This window comes from Orbicella faveolata, unplaced genomic scaffold, assembly GCF_042242905.1.
Source record: "Orbicella faveolata isolate gen_17 unplaced genomic scaffold, um_ofav_v1 contig_46, whole genome shotgun sequence".
NCBI classification, from domain to species: Eukaryota; Metazoa; Cnidaria; class Anthozoa; order Scleractinia; family Merulinidae; genus Orbicella; species Orbicella faveolata.
Genome location: NW_028301576.1, coordinates 19,374,337 through 19,389,686, shown reverse-complemented (window position 1 = coordinate 19,389,686; position 15,350 = coordinate 19,374,337). Strand labels below are relative to the sequence as shown.

General features: G+C 37.4%; 1 protein-coding gene and 2 long non-coding RNA genes across 5 annotated transcripts; 1 reads left to right on the top strand and 2 right to left on the bottom strand.

The window, feature by feature from the left end:
• Nucleotides 1-2,943: 2,943 nt before the first annotated feature.
• On the bottom strand, nucleotides 2,944-9,548 carry LOC110041258 (uncharacterized). Of its 3 annotated transcripts, none has more exons than XM_089278084.1 (2): nucleotides 9,296-9,545; nucleotides 2,944-3,769 (listed from the first exon to the last, which is right to left on the bottom strand). In XM_089278084.1, the coding sequence occupies exons 1-2, from the start codon at nucleotides 9,471-9,473 to the stop codon at nucleotides 3,303-3,305; spliced, it is 645 nt and encodes a 214-aa protein (XP_089134210.1). In that variant the 5' UTR covers nucleotides 9,474-9,545; the 3' UTR covers nucleotides 2,944-3,302. The 3 variants fall into 3 exon arrangements, with proteins under 3 accessions (XP_089134210.1, XP_020602201.2, XP_089134212.1); XM_020746542.2 differs by lacking the exon at nucleotides 9,296-9,545 and adding an exon at nucleotides 3,928-4,138; XM_089278086.1 differs by lacking the exon at nucleotides 2,944-3,769 and adding an exon at nucleotides 8,309-9,117 and having other exon boundaries at nucleotides 9,296-9,548.
• Nucleotides 9,549-11,199: 1,651 nt separating this feature from the next.
• LOC149098774 (uncharacterized) lies at nucleotides 11,200-12,903 on the bottom strand. Its single transcript, XR_016203779.1, has 2 exons — nucleotides 12,764-12,903; nucleotides 11,200-12,337 (listed from the first exon to the last, which is right to left on the bottom strand). It is a non-coding gene; the product is annotated as an uncharacterized LOC149098774 (long non-coding RNA).
• A 329-nt stretch (nucleotides 12,904-13,232) lies between these two features.
• Nucleotides 13,233-14,540, top strand: LOC149098773 (uncharacterized). The gene is made up of 2 exons (XR_016203780.1): nucleotides 13,233-13,367; nucleotides 14,134-14,540. It is a non-coding gene; the product is annotated as an uncharacterized LOC149098773 (long non-coding RNA).
• Nucleotides 14,541-15,350: the final 810 nt, after the last annotated feature.

The window sequence follows — 15,350 nt, the reverse complement described above, 5'->3', positions numbered from 1 at the left end:
TTCCTGCAAGAATTAAATATGAACAGATATGAAGTATATATATTAGGGGATATGAATATTGACCTTTTAAAACATCACACACACCTGCAAACGGGTAGATACCTTGACATGATTTATTCCCACAATCTATTACCAGTGATAACAAAACCCACTAGAATCACCAGTCATACTGCGACCTTAATTGATCATATTTATACAAATACAGTTAACAGGTTGATCTCAGGGGTTATAGCCGTTGATATCTCAGATCATTTACCAATTTTCTGCACAGTCGAAACATCACTTAGAAAACAAAGTGGGCAACTTTACTTCAGAGACTACAGTAAGTTCAACCCTGAATCATATCTTCAAGACATCAGTGCTGTGGATTGGAATTTCATCTCTGGTAAATGTAATAATTTGCATGAAACAACAGCTAGAACTATTAATACACTCAAATTAATTGTCAATAAGCATGCACCCCTAAAACAAGTGTCTAGAAATAGACAAAAGCAATTAAGAAAACCTTGGATCTCAAAGGGAATGCTCAAATCCATTAAAACTAAACATGCTATGTACAAAACCCATTATCTATCCAATGACCCAGTCAAAATTTGTGAATTTAAAAAATACTCAAATAGATTAAACCATCTCAAAAACATTAATAAGAAAGCCTATTTTTGTAAAAAATTTGACTTGTGTAAAAATAACTTAAAGGCTACATGGAAAATAATTGGTAATTTAATTAAAAGGAAGACAAAGGGACAGACCTCACCTCAAAGAATAGTAAGGAACAACAAGACTTTCACTAGTAATGAAGATATTGCTGATCAGTTTAATAAACATTTTGTCAATGTTGGCCCAAGCTTGGCCAGCAGAATTGAAGATAGCTTTGAAAACCCTACACAATATATCCTGTCATCTCCAGCTAATAGTTTTGTTATGTCCACTGTTACAGAAACCCAGGTTTCAAACTTGTTTAAGACATTAGATAAGAACAAATCATCAATTGATATACCTAATAATTTAATAAAAATAGCAGCTGAACCCTTATCAGTACCTTTCACTCAAATCTATAATCAATCAATACAAACTGGTGTTGTACCAAATATTTTGAAAGTCTCTCAAGTTACTCCGGTTTACAAAAGTGGTGATGTAACTGACCCAGGAAACTATAGGCCCATTTCAACTCTTTCACCTTTCAGTAAGGTACTTGAAAAATTAATTTATAATCAACTATATGATTTTCTGGAAAAACACAACATTCTGTATAGATATCAGTTTGGTTTTAGGAAAGGGCACTCAACAGAGCAAGCCATTTTTGAGATCACTGACACCCTCAAACAGGCAATGGATAAAAAGCTGGTGACCTGTGGTGTTTTTTTAGATTTTTCTAAAGCATTTGATACTGTGAATCATAATATTCTTTTATCTAAACTCTACCACTATGGCATACGAGGAATAACCCTTAACTGGTTTGAAAACTATCTACATAATCGCACTCAGTTTGTTAAGATTGGTAGCATCCAATCTAGTCCTGAAACCATTAGTTGTGGAATACCACAGGGATCAACTTTGGGTCCTCTTCTATTCCTGCTTTATATTAATGACTTACCTAACTGCTCAAAAAAACTATCCTTCCGTATATTTGCTGATGATACAAATATGTTTTATACAAGTGATAATCTGCATCAGCTTGAGTATGTCATGAATGAGGAATTGAAATTAGTTTTTAAATATTGTATCATCAACAAACTATCTATAAATCTTACCAAGACTAATTACATGATAATTTCATCTACAAGACTAAGACCGTATATACATATTCCTAACATTGCACATAAAAGTCAAATTAAGTATTTAGGTATTTATATGGATCAAAATTTACAATGGGGACCGCAGATCCAGCACATTAATAATAAATTAGCAAAAAATATAGCAATTATTAATAAATTAAGATATTTTGTTGATCTTCATACATTGAAACAATTGTATTATTCTTTCATATATTCATACTTATCCTATGCTATCATAAGTTGGGGTAGTGCATGTAAAACTTATTTACGTAAAATCATAACTAAGCAGAATAAATGTGTCCGAAGCATATTCTTTGCTTATAGCAGGGAAAATGCTTCACCATATTACAATCTTTTAGGAATTCTCAAATTTGAGAATGTGTACAAATTAAAAGTGGCTCTATTTACTCATAAAATTTTAAATGACTCAACAAACATTCCAACTATATTCCATAGAACCCTTACTCAGGCATCTGAAGTCCATATCTACAATACAAGATTTGCTGCGAATTTGAATTTTCATAGGCCAAAAGTAAATAATAACTATGGGTCCTCTACTTTCTCTTTTGTTACATCAAAACTTTGGGAAATTATTCCAACAGAATTTAAAAAACTGCCTTACACTTCCTTTTATAAGCAATATAAACTATACCTTTTAAATACTCAATATTACTCTTCAGCATTACGATTTATTCATTTAACTTGTTTATTTCGAATACTTTTGTTATTCACATTTTACTTCCCTTATTGCATTGTTTCTATTAATTGATGTGTCTTGTCTTTTATTTTTGAACGTGTCAGTGACCAACGCGATAGCATATGCTTCTTTGGTCACTGAGCACATTTTGTTTTGGTTTTATTATTATTATATTTTCCTTATTTTAATTAATGAATTTTTTGTAATAGTGTGCGATAGTGAAATATGTCGGTAAATAGTGTCAATTAATAAAAAATCTGAAAAAATCTGAAATCTGCATGATGATTTTTCTAATTCTCGTCACCTTTCCGGCTGGCTATGTACTAACCTGGAAAGGAGAATCTAACTGTTGATGATTTTCCGGAATCCCGCTATAACGAAAGCAGCTAAATTGCCTATACGTCTACGTTTGAAAAAAAGCAGGAAAAATCGTGCCAGCGAAAGGCAAACCACGATAACACGGAACAAGTCTTTCCTTTTATGCCCGCAGTTTATTTGAACTTGTGCAAATGAAATGAAAAACAAGTCCCAAATTTTATGTCCCTTATGGTCCAGATTATTGCCATACAGTCCGTAACAAGTTTTTAAATTATTACATTTTTAAGCTTTTTAAATCCGAAAACCCTTTTCTTAATCAAGATACAAATAAGTCAAAAACCAGTGAAATTACAATTTTTTTTTCTATCCGCTTCAACTAGGCATAGCAAAAGGTCCTGAAAACTGTTAGCCAAGATTACGGCCAACTTACGGGTAAAAAGCTAGTATAATAAAGTCCCCTTAACGAAGCTACAAAATCTGTTAGGATCTGAAAACGCCCATGCCAGGATGTCTCAGACATAGAGAGCGTAAATATCAACGCAGGCTGTTCCCCCGTTATCTCCCTCGTAAACATTCATCAAATCTTCTCCGTACCACAGGCGGAGTTCTTGGCCTGACTGGACCGAATAAGGGTTGAAAAACGACAACTCAAGCTCCGGGGAGACCGAGGTGTATCCGGGGACTTTGGAAAACTTACCACCGTGATTAACAATGAACTGGTCTGGCGGCAAAAGAACATGATTGGTCGTGGTTGTTATGACAACGTTGATGTTTTCAGCGGAATAGAAAGAAACACCTTGGCATCCCCAGTAGGACCAGTAGGAAACTTTTCGAGTGTCGCACGTCACGTAACCGTACAAGTGAACCAATTTTACTGCGGCGAGCTTTTTACCAGAGACGGAGTGAGCGAAGAACCTGCCAAACTGTTGATCTTTCGCACCAAAACAAACTGGAGAGTAGTTCATCTTTCGCCATCGATCTGTAAATAGCAACAGAGAATACATTTCATATTACTGAGGCTTTTGTATCGCGAACCCTCAAACTACGCGGTCTTATGTGTAAAGAATACTTCATTTAAGGCCAAAATCATCGCCTGCGAGCATAAAGTGACAACGTTTGTAATTTAAGTTTACAAACCCGAGTTGTATCCTCTGGGGATGAGCGAAGAATCTTGGAGTTCCGAGCTTCCCTTCTCAAGTGATTCTGGCTTCCGATCAGCCGCTTTACGCTTGTCAACATCGGTTGGAATTTTCGCAGCTAGCGAACCAAGGGTGAACGCGAACAGGCAAACCAAAATGGAGTTCATAGTGTTAGGACTGATTTCTCAGTGTCGTACACACATATCCCGGGGTATGCAATCGATGGAAATCGATGATCGAAAAACCAATCGATCAATCGATAAAATTAGTTAATTGGTATCGATTGGTATCGGTCAATCGATAATCAATCGATAACCACACAAAAACCGTTCATCGATTGCTATCGATTGGCAACGCAACCTCGAACCTGTCCGATCATCCGCCATTTTTAGGAAGCCCACAGTCTTCTCAACGCAAAGAATATACCCCAATGCACGTGTATTCGAGTTACCCACTTGCCCGTCCTCGCCTTTCCGTGTCATTATATATGTCTACGTAAGAAGTCCGGGAAGAGGCTTTACTGAATATAAGGTGCATCGCCAAAGGCTATCATCTTTGCCGTTTTGAGGTGAACGTCCGTGAAGTGTTTACTGCTGACAAGAAGAGGGGAGAACGCGGAAACGCGTCAAAAGTTGTTAACCAAGCAAGAACGGGAACAAACTTTGAGTCGTCAAAAAAAGATGGAACCTGTGGACGGGGCGTTGATGAGAAAGAAGAGAGTCTTACTCTCCTGTTAACGTTCAAAGAATTAAAATGAAATGTGTTTACAATTACTGCGTACAAAGATGGGATATTTATGCGCCGATTCCTTCAATCTGCAACCAATCGATACCAATCAATATCAATTTATCTATTGATTGTTATTGAAAATCGATACCAATCGATAACCACACGAATCTTCGCCATCGATTGGTCATCGATTATCAATATCAATCGATTAATTGATATCGATTGGTATTGATTGATATCGATTGTCATCGATTCTCGATTTCATCGATTGGATACCCCGGGACATATATATAACCACCTTTTTTCAGAAATCTGGGACCCAAAAACCGGTTCAAACCGGTTCAAACCGGTTCAAACAGTGTTAGCGTGAGAGCCTGGCAGTTTATTTTAAGACAGGTAATGATTAAATGAGACCCGCCCATCGCGGCCATTCTTCTGTTCAGCGAACAGAAGAATGCTACAAGAGAAACAGCTATGTGGTCCCTGAGAAATCAACATCTTTCGCTATACCAGTTAATGTTATTGACTTCATGAAACGGATGAATTCAAAGCAGCTTGCAAATTTTCTTAAAAAAGCGCACGAGCGTGGCTGTGAAAATTCTGGATTGTTTAGCCGAGCATGAAGCGCCAACAAGCGGTTGATGTCTCGAGTCGGAGGGAACACCCATAATAGCATCACCAAGATATCTTTATTTACACTTCGAACATGACTTTTCCCCCCAAAAAAGTCAAAAAGTGCTATTTGTATTTACTAGGGCAATATAAAATAAGCTGCTCTAACTGTTGGGAAAAAAGGAGTCTGTCTCTAAAACTCCTTTTAGCTCAGACATTCCTAAAGGCTTCAAAAATTCCTTTGGGCTTCAATTCAAGATTTTCGGAATGTGGCGAGTGAAAAAAACAGGAAGCACGCAAGGAAGCAGGTTGTAAAGCCGAGGTCTCTTTTAAAATCACAAGGTCATGCAATGACGTCAATGAAATTTCTCAACGCAAGCAAAATTGCGAGAGCTTCGTGAAAGGCCAGCTCGGTATGTTTTCAACGAGGGTTTGCGGAGTCGGAGCAAACAGGGAATAAGAATTTCAAATTTAAGCCGTTGCAAAGCGAAGACAAGAAATAAATCTTTCAAATTAGATTTTTGTTTGATGAATTCAAACTAACATTATGCCTCTCTCAGATCGTGTTGAGACAAAATTTTCAATTTGAAAGGGGTTGTTTGTCTGTCCTTATAGTACAGTCTAACATCAGCGCTTGTATTCTTACCTAATTTATGCAAATAGGTAGACATTTCTTTCGCAGTTAAAATATCTTACGAAAGAAACTCTGGACTAAGACACTTGCCAAACCGACTGAACTAATGACAAATACCACTTGTAATTGTATAAAGCTAGAATCATTACAAAGCAGTAGTGTCGGCTTTATACGCTGAACTGTCGGACACGTGTTTCACTAACTCCACGACGCTATTTTTATGTTGCGGGATTTTGGCTTGAGTTCTGAACTCGGAACAAGCCATCGCCTTTCCGCTAAATCCTGCTCTCTGGCTACACCCAGGTGCAAATAATGTTTCAGAAATTGTGAAATTATGTTTCCACATAGGGTCAGATAAAAATGCAAATTTTAGGCAACGCCACAAAGTTCGACGTTGCGAATGCCTTTGCTTCAGTGGCGCCTACCTTTTCATGTTTGGTCGCTAGCTGTGAATTCTTTTCATATTTTTTCATCTTCATTTTCTTTCCCTGACCTAACCATGCAATAAATATTTAATACCCGGTATAATTAATTAGCCTTTGAATTCATGTTCTTCTTGTTCAATCGGTAATTGTTATTGACTAATCACTTGGAAAAGCAAAGCAAAACGCCATGCATCCTTGAAGTTTCTCTGTTAATTGGGACCACTAAGAACCATGCACTTCAACAAGTCCATTTTGTGGGCAAATTTGATTTTTCCTAAAATTGTTTCAATAAGACGGCGCCATAAACGATATACCAATATATAAAAATGTCGGACATGGAGCGAATTCGATTACGTTTATCGGGCAGCGCAGTGAATCAAAAAGCAAAGTTACCGTTGTTAGATTGCTCATTTATGTCACCATAATAATTAAAAGAATGGCAAAAGAGACTTAGAAAATCAGAAAGAGATTGCGACACATCTTCAGAGTTTACGACAATCAATCGAAAGTCAGTCTGGAGTGGCGTTAAATAATCCGTTCAAAAATTATTTTCTAAGCAAAGAAACTTTGAACGCGCGTAGTTATCATTTGGTCATTACAAAAACTTTTCTTGACAAGTTTTATAGCATGCCGAAGCTAAGAGAATTCGTCCACGACAAAACCAAAACATTATTTAGAATCGCTTGGCATTTCTGAAAAAATATCGAGTACTCTCAGAGGGTTTCAACTGAAATGTTTGAAGATATTACTGAACGACTGTTGACTCCGGAGACTGAGCACGAAAATTGACTAAGCGTTGAAAACTCAAGATTTTATAGTATGGCCAAGTTCGCAAATTTGCTCAACTACAAAACCAAAATCGTACTTCAATGAAACCCTTGACATTTCTAAACTAAACAGAGATCTACTATTCCGAGAAGAATTAAAACTGATTGTTACATGTATTCCGTAGAAATTCCATACTAATTTCAGACTGCGGGGTATCTAAACTAGTTTATTGAAAACACTTCCCGGCTGCCGGATATCTAGACAAAATGAATATTAAAACCTGGCATCTTTGTTTTTAAATTTCCTCGCAAAGGTTCTATCATGCAAATTGTAGAAACTGTGTTCAGAATCAAGAGACTATGAAATTGCATGCACTCACTGAACATATGACAAAGGTTCGCTTCGAATATTATAGTCATGAAATTAAACATTTCTGAGGCCCTGTCCATACTACGCAGGATAAAATTTGAAAACGGCGTTTTCACTCTGAAAACGCATCGAATGTTTTCCGTCCATTCTACGGCGGAGAAATTTGAAACGCAACAATCACCGTGAGCTGAAAAGTTTGAGTCCCACCTTGAGGGTTAGGGTTATTCAAATGATTATCAAGATGCCATCGTTTTAGTAAACCTCCTATTTCCAAAGAAATTTTATTTCTGTTTACAGTAAAACTCAAAGCCGCTGTTTGCAAATTCCTCCGGTTTGGAGAGCGTTTTCGAAAAGCAATAAAGCTTCGTTTTCAAATTTCTCCGGCGTAACGTGGATGGGGCCTGGTATGGAAATAATAGATTTTATGCAAAAATTAAACTATTTTGAAAGAAACCTGCGCTTTCTTGAGTGAGCAATAATTGCGGTTACATAGTAAAATTCAATCAACATCGATATTTCATTACACGTCCTTCCATTTACCACTTTTCACTCCTACGCCAAATCAAAACGCTCTTGGCATCCGTCAATTAGGCAGCGGCACCTTTCATGTCTGCCGAAGCGAAGTGCCTTCACATTCACGGCGAAAGTATTGGCAATGGCGAACTTTTCAGTAAGTTTGAATGCGAACAACGAAGATAGCTGTGATTTTGTATTGTTGCTTGAGCCAAATTCTTTAGTTGTTGTCGTCGGAAGACCTCGGTGGGAAGTCTATCGGCCTCTTGTCGACGCTTCTCTTCTAAATTGTGGAGCGCGAGGCAAACCACGATGACACAAAACAAGTCTTTCCTTTTATACCCTCAGTTTATTTGAACTTGCAAAAATGAGAAACAAATCCCATATTTTCTGTCCCTTATGGTCTAGATAATTGCCATACAATCCATAACGAGTTTAATTATTACATTGTTAAGCGTCTTAAATCCCAAAACCCTTATCTTAATCACGATACAAATAAGTCATAAACCAGTGAAATTACGACTTTTTTTCTATCCGCTCCAACTAGGCATAGCAAAAATCCTGAAAACTGTTAGCCAAGATTACAGTTAATTTATGGGAAAAAAGGCTAGCATAATAAAAACCCTTAACGAAGTTACAAAATCTGTCAGGATCTGAAAAGCGCATGCCAGGATGTCTCAGACATAGAGAGCGTAAATGTCGATGCAGGCTGTTCCCCCATTGTCTCCCTCGCCAGCATTCATCAAATCTTCGCCATACCAAAGGCGGAATTCTTGGCCTGGCTGGATCGAATAAGGGTTGAAAAACGACAACACAAGCTCTGGGGAGACCGAGGTGTATCCGGGAACTTTGGACCACTTAGCACTGTGTTCAACAATAAGCTGGTCTGGTGGCAAAAGAACATGATTGGTCACGGTTGTTATGACAACGTTAATCCTGTCACCGGAATTGTAGGCACCACAGCCCCAGTAGGACCAGTAGGAAATCTGTCGTGTGTCGCACGTCACATAACCGTACAAGTGAACCAATTTTACTGCGGCGAGCTTTTCACCAGACACGGAGTGGACGGAGAAACTTCCAAACTGTTGATCTTTCGCACCAAAACAAACTGGAGAGAAGTTTATCTTTCGCCATCGATCTGTAAATAGCAACAGAGAATACATGTCATATTAGTGAGACTTGTGTGTCGCGAACCCTCAAACTGCGCGGTCTTATATGTAAAGAATACTTAATATACGGCTAAACTCCTAGCCTGCGAGCATAAAGTGGCAACGTTTTTGTCTGTGGCACAATTGCTTCATTAAACGTTTACAAACCCGAGTTGTGTCCTCTGGGGAGGATCGAAATATGTTGGAGATCCGAGCTTCCCTTCTCAAGCAGCTCAAGTGATTCCGGGTTCCGATCAGGCGCTTCGTTCTTGTCAACATCGGTTGGAATTTTCGCAGCCAGCGAACCAAGGGTGAACACGAACACGCAAACCAAAATGGAATTCATAGTGTTAGGACTGATTTCTCAGTGTCGTACACACATATATATAACCACCTTTTTTAGAAATCTGGGACCCAAAAACCGGTTCAAACCGGTTCAAACCGGTTTAAACAGTGTTGGCGTGACAGCTTGGCAATTTATTTAATGACAGGTAATGATTAAATGAGACCTGCCCATCGTAATCAAAAAATGCGATCATAAACCCCTGCCGAAGGTAACAAAATTGCGACACACGGAAATGTGGAAAGCTATAATGCAAGAAATTATAAAACGGGTCCGGGAGGGATGGGAAGGAACCCCGTATTTTTACGAAGAAAGGTTCCCAAAGTGATTCCAAGCCAAATTTGTCCGTAAAGTATATTTACGTTACTCTTGCATAGACAGCAGACGAGACACAGTAAGATATACAACAATGGGCCGTGGACCAAAAGGTCTTGTTGATCAAAGCGAACAGAAGAATGCTACAAGAACAACAGCTATGTGGTCCCTGAGAAATCAACATCTTTCGCTATACCAGTTAATGTTATTGACTTCATGAAACAGATGAATTCAAAGCAGCTTGCAAATTTTCTTCTTAAAAAAGCGCACGAGCGTGGCTATGGAAATTCTGGATTGTTTAGCCGAGCATGAAGCGCCAACAAGCGGTTGATGTCTCGAGCCCGAGGGAACACCCATAATAGCATCACCAAGATATCTTTATTTACACTTCGAACCTGACTTTTCCCCCCAAAAAAAGTCAAAAGTGCTATTTGTATTTACTAGGGCAATATAAAATAAGCTGCTCTAACTGTTGGGAAAAAAAGGAGTCTGTCTCTAAAACTCCTTTTGGCTCAGACATTCCTAAAGGCTTCAAAAATTCCATTGGGCTTCAATTCAAGATTTTGGGAATGTGGCGAGTGAAAAAAACAGGAAGCACGCAAGGAAGCAAGTTGTAAAGCCGAGGTCTCTTTTAAAATCACAAGGTCATGCAATGACGTCAATGAAATTTCTCAACGCAAGCAAAATTGCGAGAGCTTCATGAAAGGCCAGCTCGGTATGTTTTCAACGAGGGTTTGCGGTGTCGGAGCAAACAGGGAATAAGAATTTCAAATTTAAGCCGTTGCAAAGCGAAGACAAGAAATAAATCTTTCAAATTAGATTTTTGTTTGATGAATTCAAACTAACATTATGCCTCTCTCAGATCGTGTTGAGACAAAATTTTCAATTTGAAAGGGGTTGTTTGTCTGTCCTTATAGTACAGTCTAACATCAGCGCTTCCCCTGCGAAATAAATTCCCAGTAGTCTGGGAATTCCTAGGAATTCCTAGGAATTCTTAGGAATTCCAAGTTATTCCAAGACATGCAAATTATGCTTTATCCAAGACCTTGGAATTTCTGGGAATATTTGGGAATAGTGGAAGTATGACTGGGAATTATTGGGAATTCCTAGGAATTCCAAGTTATTCTAAGCCATGCAAATTATATTTAATCCAAGACCTTGGAATTTCTGGGAATATTTGGGAATAGTGAAAAGTATGACTGGGAATTATTGGGAATTCCTAGGAACTCCTATTATTTCCCAGACTGTTTTAAAAAATGTGTTTGGAATATCTAGCAATTTTTGGGAACAGCTAAAACACATGAAATATTGTATTTGAAATTTCTATAAATTTCCCAAAATGTCAAAATTAAAGATGAACTCAGTGCATGAATCAGTTTCTGTGAATTAGTAAAAATCAACAGGATCATTTCCCTGCAGTTCCATACCTTTTTATTGTTGTCAAGCTCCAAGGTAATTATTTACAAACAAATGTTACTACATTAATTCCAGTTTAAGTCTGACAACTCGACATAAAACTATAGCACTCATAACATTGCTTTTTAGATCCAACCTGATTTGTTAGTGTATATGTGCCCGTATGGACCCTTAAATCAAACACCCAGAGTTTAACTGATAGAAAAATGGATGCTCTCAGATTTGATAAATAGATTGAGCAAAAAATTCCTGTCAGCATAAATGTATATATATTATTTACAATTTCGATAAAACCAAAAGTATACCTATGCATGTATATATTTAATATAATTGTAGATTCACACACATACCCATCACAGCCCACTGTTGAACAATTTTTGACTTGATCCTTTATGACTTTAGGAAAAAGAGGAAGACATCTCTCACAGGTGTCAGAAATGAAAAGCTCACAGTTTCCACACACTTGCTGTACATTTGTAAAACTGTACTGTGACATTCTCTGGACAAATTACCCGTAGTTTCATTAAAACAAGGATATCTTTAGCAGCCTCTCATTGTCATACAATGTCTTGAAATTAAGGCCAGAATAGCCATACAGGCATATTCTTTGGCAGAAAATGTTTTTTTCTTGTGAACAATTAGTTTCACTTTCATCAGAGGAGTCCAGTGAATGGCCGTCAGTGTCAGAGTTCTCAATTTCTTCAGAGGAGTCAGAACTAGAAACTTCAACATCATTATCTGAATCACTGTCTGTGGACAAATCTGAACTGTTGTGTGTATTACATCAATTGGTATTTCTGTAGTCTTTTCAGGTACAGTGTATAGGCAACTCAATTTCATCAAATGCTTCTGTGAAGCTTCAATTCTTACATAAAGGTTGACTCCATAGTCCATCAAAGTCATCCACAACATTTCTGCCAACAGCCATCTCACTCAGGCGAGCCGAAAACTCTGAGGTGTTCTGTTCATGGTGCTGGAAATGATCTCCAGGAAAAAGTGATGCAAGAGAGGGAGATGACATCAACTGCCCTGGGAAGACTGCTTTAAGCAATTTATGTGGTCAAATCTTGTAGGTTTTGGTATGGGTATAGTGGGATCATCAATATGTTTCTTGTATTTCCTTGTCCTTGCGGTCACTTTAATTCATGGCACAACAAAATCAAAAGAATAAAAAAGATTATGAGTCAGTGGGAAACAAATAAATAACTGACATAAATAAGTGACAAATTAAAAAAAACCTACATCTTGATGTATTGAAAAGACTATAGATCTCATATAATGTTAATCCTTATAAATAATTCAAAGGAAATGAATTTCTACTTGCTGCATTGTGCTGACTGGGTGTTGAAACACGTGGGCTCTCAAAATAGATTTGGTGGACTTACAACAAGCTTAAGCTTATTTCGCAGAATTTATCTCGTTTTCTCAGGTCGATCTGAAACCTTTTAGGTGAATTTCGGCTTTTGGGGTTTTCAAAGAGCACACAATGCATTGCTTAGTTTGATTTATTTAGAATTATAGCTTATCATAACAGAAAATCCCTATAAAATTGGATTCCTTACCTTTGCAGTGAACTTGATTTAAGTGCCTCACGATCCTTTGTTATCTTGACAACCGTCGGGAACAGATCAACTAGTTAAAGTACGTTCCATTTTCCTCGATTTCTTCGTAAAAAGTTTGTGTAGTTTTTTCCTTTTGAAGCACGACCCATCTTTCAAAAGACCACCAAAACAGCGTGGAAAGGGAAGCAGACTTACCATCGAAAGCGACTGGTCTGGCAACCTCGTAGCCAGTCTCTCTCTCCTTCTTCTCCAGTTTCCATTCTCTCCTCAACTGATCAACTGAACCAATCACAGCACGCAAATTTTCACGTGACTATCCTCGTGACTGAACGTGACAAAGATCGCGTTAGTCATTCTCTTTCGGCGCCCATCTTTGAATTCAGCGTAACGGTTGATCACTCGTGCGTATTAGTAGATTTCACTTCCAAAATTATATCAAAATGGTTTTTGCTGTGGTCCTGTGACTAGAAGAAAACAGCGTGAGTGTCATTAACGAGAAACACGTTATTCTTGGCGAAGATTTGGAGCTAAAAGAAAGTCTCACTGTGGATGTTACAACGGGGAAAAATTCAAAGGGCAGATTAGCTGTATACAAAACTATTTGGTGAGTAATCGAATTCAAGTAACCCTATATTATACAAAGTAACTTCTTTTAGTTAGACAAAAGCTTTTGAATGAACTTTGTCATCACGAATCATACACGAGCGGGTCACTCAGTCATGACATGAATTGAATTCTGGCTAAAGCAAGGTTGAAACAATTTAGGTTGCCCAGAGGGCATGCCTAAACAATTTGATTTGCGAATAACAAGTCGTTTCTCTCGCCACACTTGTTCAAACGAAACAAATATAGCAGTTCTCGCTGATCCCAGTCAAAGTTCTTGACAAAAACTCCAACGAGGCAGCCACAGTCTGCATGAGTTTGATATGTCTCCTGTGTGTTTCAGCCTGACTGTATGGCAATCCGTGTTGATCTTCAATTTTTGTCCATCCGTATATTCTTTTGCGTTTACTCTATTATTTAAATGTTCCTTTAATGTTTTAAGTGTCTTTTTTAATATTTCTAATGTCTAAATTTGGCTAAAAACCGTGATATATATCCTCCAATTCGAGGGTTGTTGATACACTTATAGAAGAAGGAAAACCTTGATTTAGTCTACTGTAAGCTCAAGATTTATGTAACATATTTATCAATAGTATACAAGCACCTTCACAATTATCAAGTCTTCTCTTTCAACATTTCAACCAGCTTACAGTCAGGCCTTAATTAGCTGCATGTATTAAACTGTGAGCACATAAATATTTGGATCTCAGTCTTACAGTACCTCATATATATTGCAGTGTAATGTATTTTTTTAAATTTTGTTTTAGGTGTTATACAACAAAGATGAAGATGAAGAGGCTAGCTGCAGAATCAACACAAATAACTGAACAGCAGCTAAGTTTGCCCAAACTCAGCCTTTTTTTAATTTTAAGGAATGTCTCAGTTTTGTTCTTATCATTGATTCCTTACAATCATGAAAATCCAGATATGTTCCACACAAGAACAATAATTTAAGGTAAAATCTTGTGTATGGAAAATTGTTGGATTTGTAAACTAAAAAAGTAAGTAAATTATCTGAAAAAGTTCTCTTTTTATCAAACATGTAAAAGTTTGACCTTCATATCTGTTTTCAGTTTTACTTTTGATTCTTGATGTAATGAAAAAGAAACAGGATGATTATTCTTATGTTTAAATTCATGAGAGCCAATGTAATAAACCATTCATTTAAAACCTGTTTGATGTGATATCAGTGACTTTATTTGTTATTTTAATGCTGGGCATTTATCATCAAAATTTTGTCTGGCCTACAAATGATACAAAATTCCCAGTTTTTCTCAGATTTTCCCAAAAATTCCAACCTATTCTCAAAAAATCCTACAAATTCCAAGTTATTCTCAGAAATTCCTAGGAATTTTTGGGAATTTTAAGGAATTTTCAAGGTGAGTATATTTCAGTTGGAATTCCTAGGAATTCCGAGTCCGAATTACCGTGAAAATTCACACCTTAGATTCCTAGGAATTCCTAGCAATTCTTAGGAATTCCTAGGAATTTTTTCCTAGGAATTCTTAGGAAATTCCTAGGAATTCCTAGGAATTCTTAAAGTTATCTCACAAGGGTTGTATTCTTACGTAATTAATGCAAATAGGTAGACATTTCTTTCGCAGTTAAAATATCTTACGAAAGAAACTCTGGAGCAAGACACTTGCCAAACCGACTGAACTAATGACAAATACCACTTGTAATTATATAAAGCTAGGATCATTACAGAGCAGCAGTGTCGGCTTTATACGCTGAACACTGTCGGACACGTGTCTCACTAACTCCACGACGCTATTTCTATGTTGCGGAATTTTGGCTTGAGTTCTGAACTCGGAACAAGCCATCGCCTTTCCGCTAAATCCTGCTCTCTGGCTACGCCCAGGTGCAAATAATGTTTCAGAAATTGTGAAATTATGTTTCTACATAGGATCAGATAAAAATGCAAATTTTAGGCAACGCCACAAAGTTCGACGTTGCGAATGCCTTTGCTTCAGTGGCGCCTACC

Coding starts and splice junctions, on each gene's coding strand:
- LOC110041258 (XM_089278084.1), bottom strand. CDS start 9,473: ATGAATTCCATTTTGGTTTGCGTGTTCGTGTTCACCCTTGGTTCGCTG. Junction 3,770..9,295: donor CCCCAGAGGACACAACTCGG/GTTTGTAAACGT, acceptor TGCTATTTACAG/ATCGATGGCGAAAGATGAAC.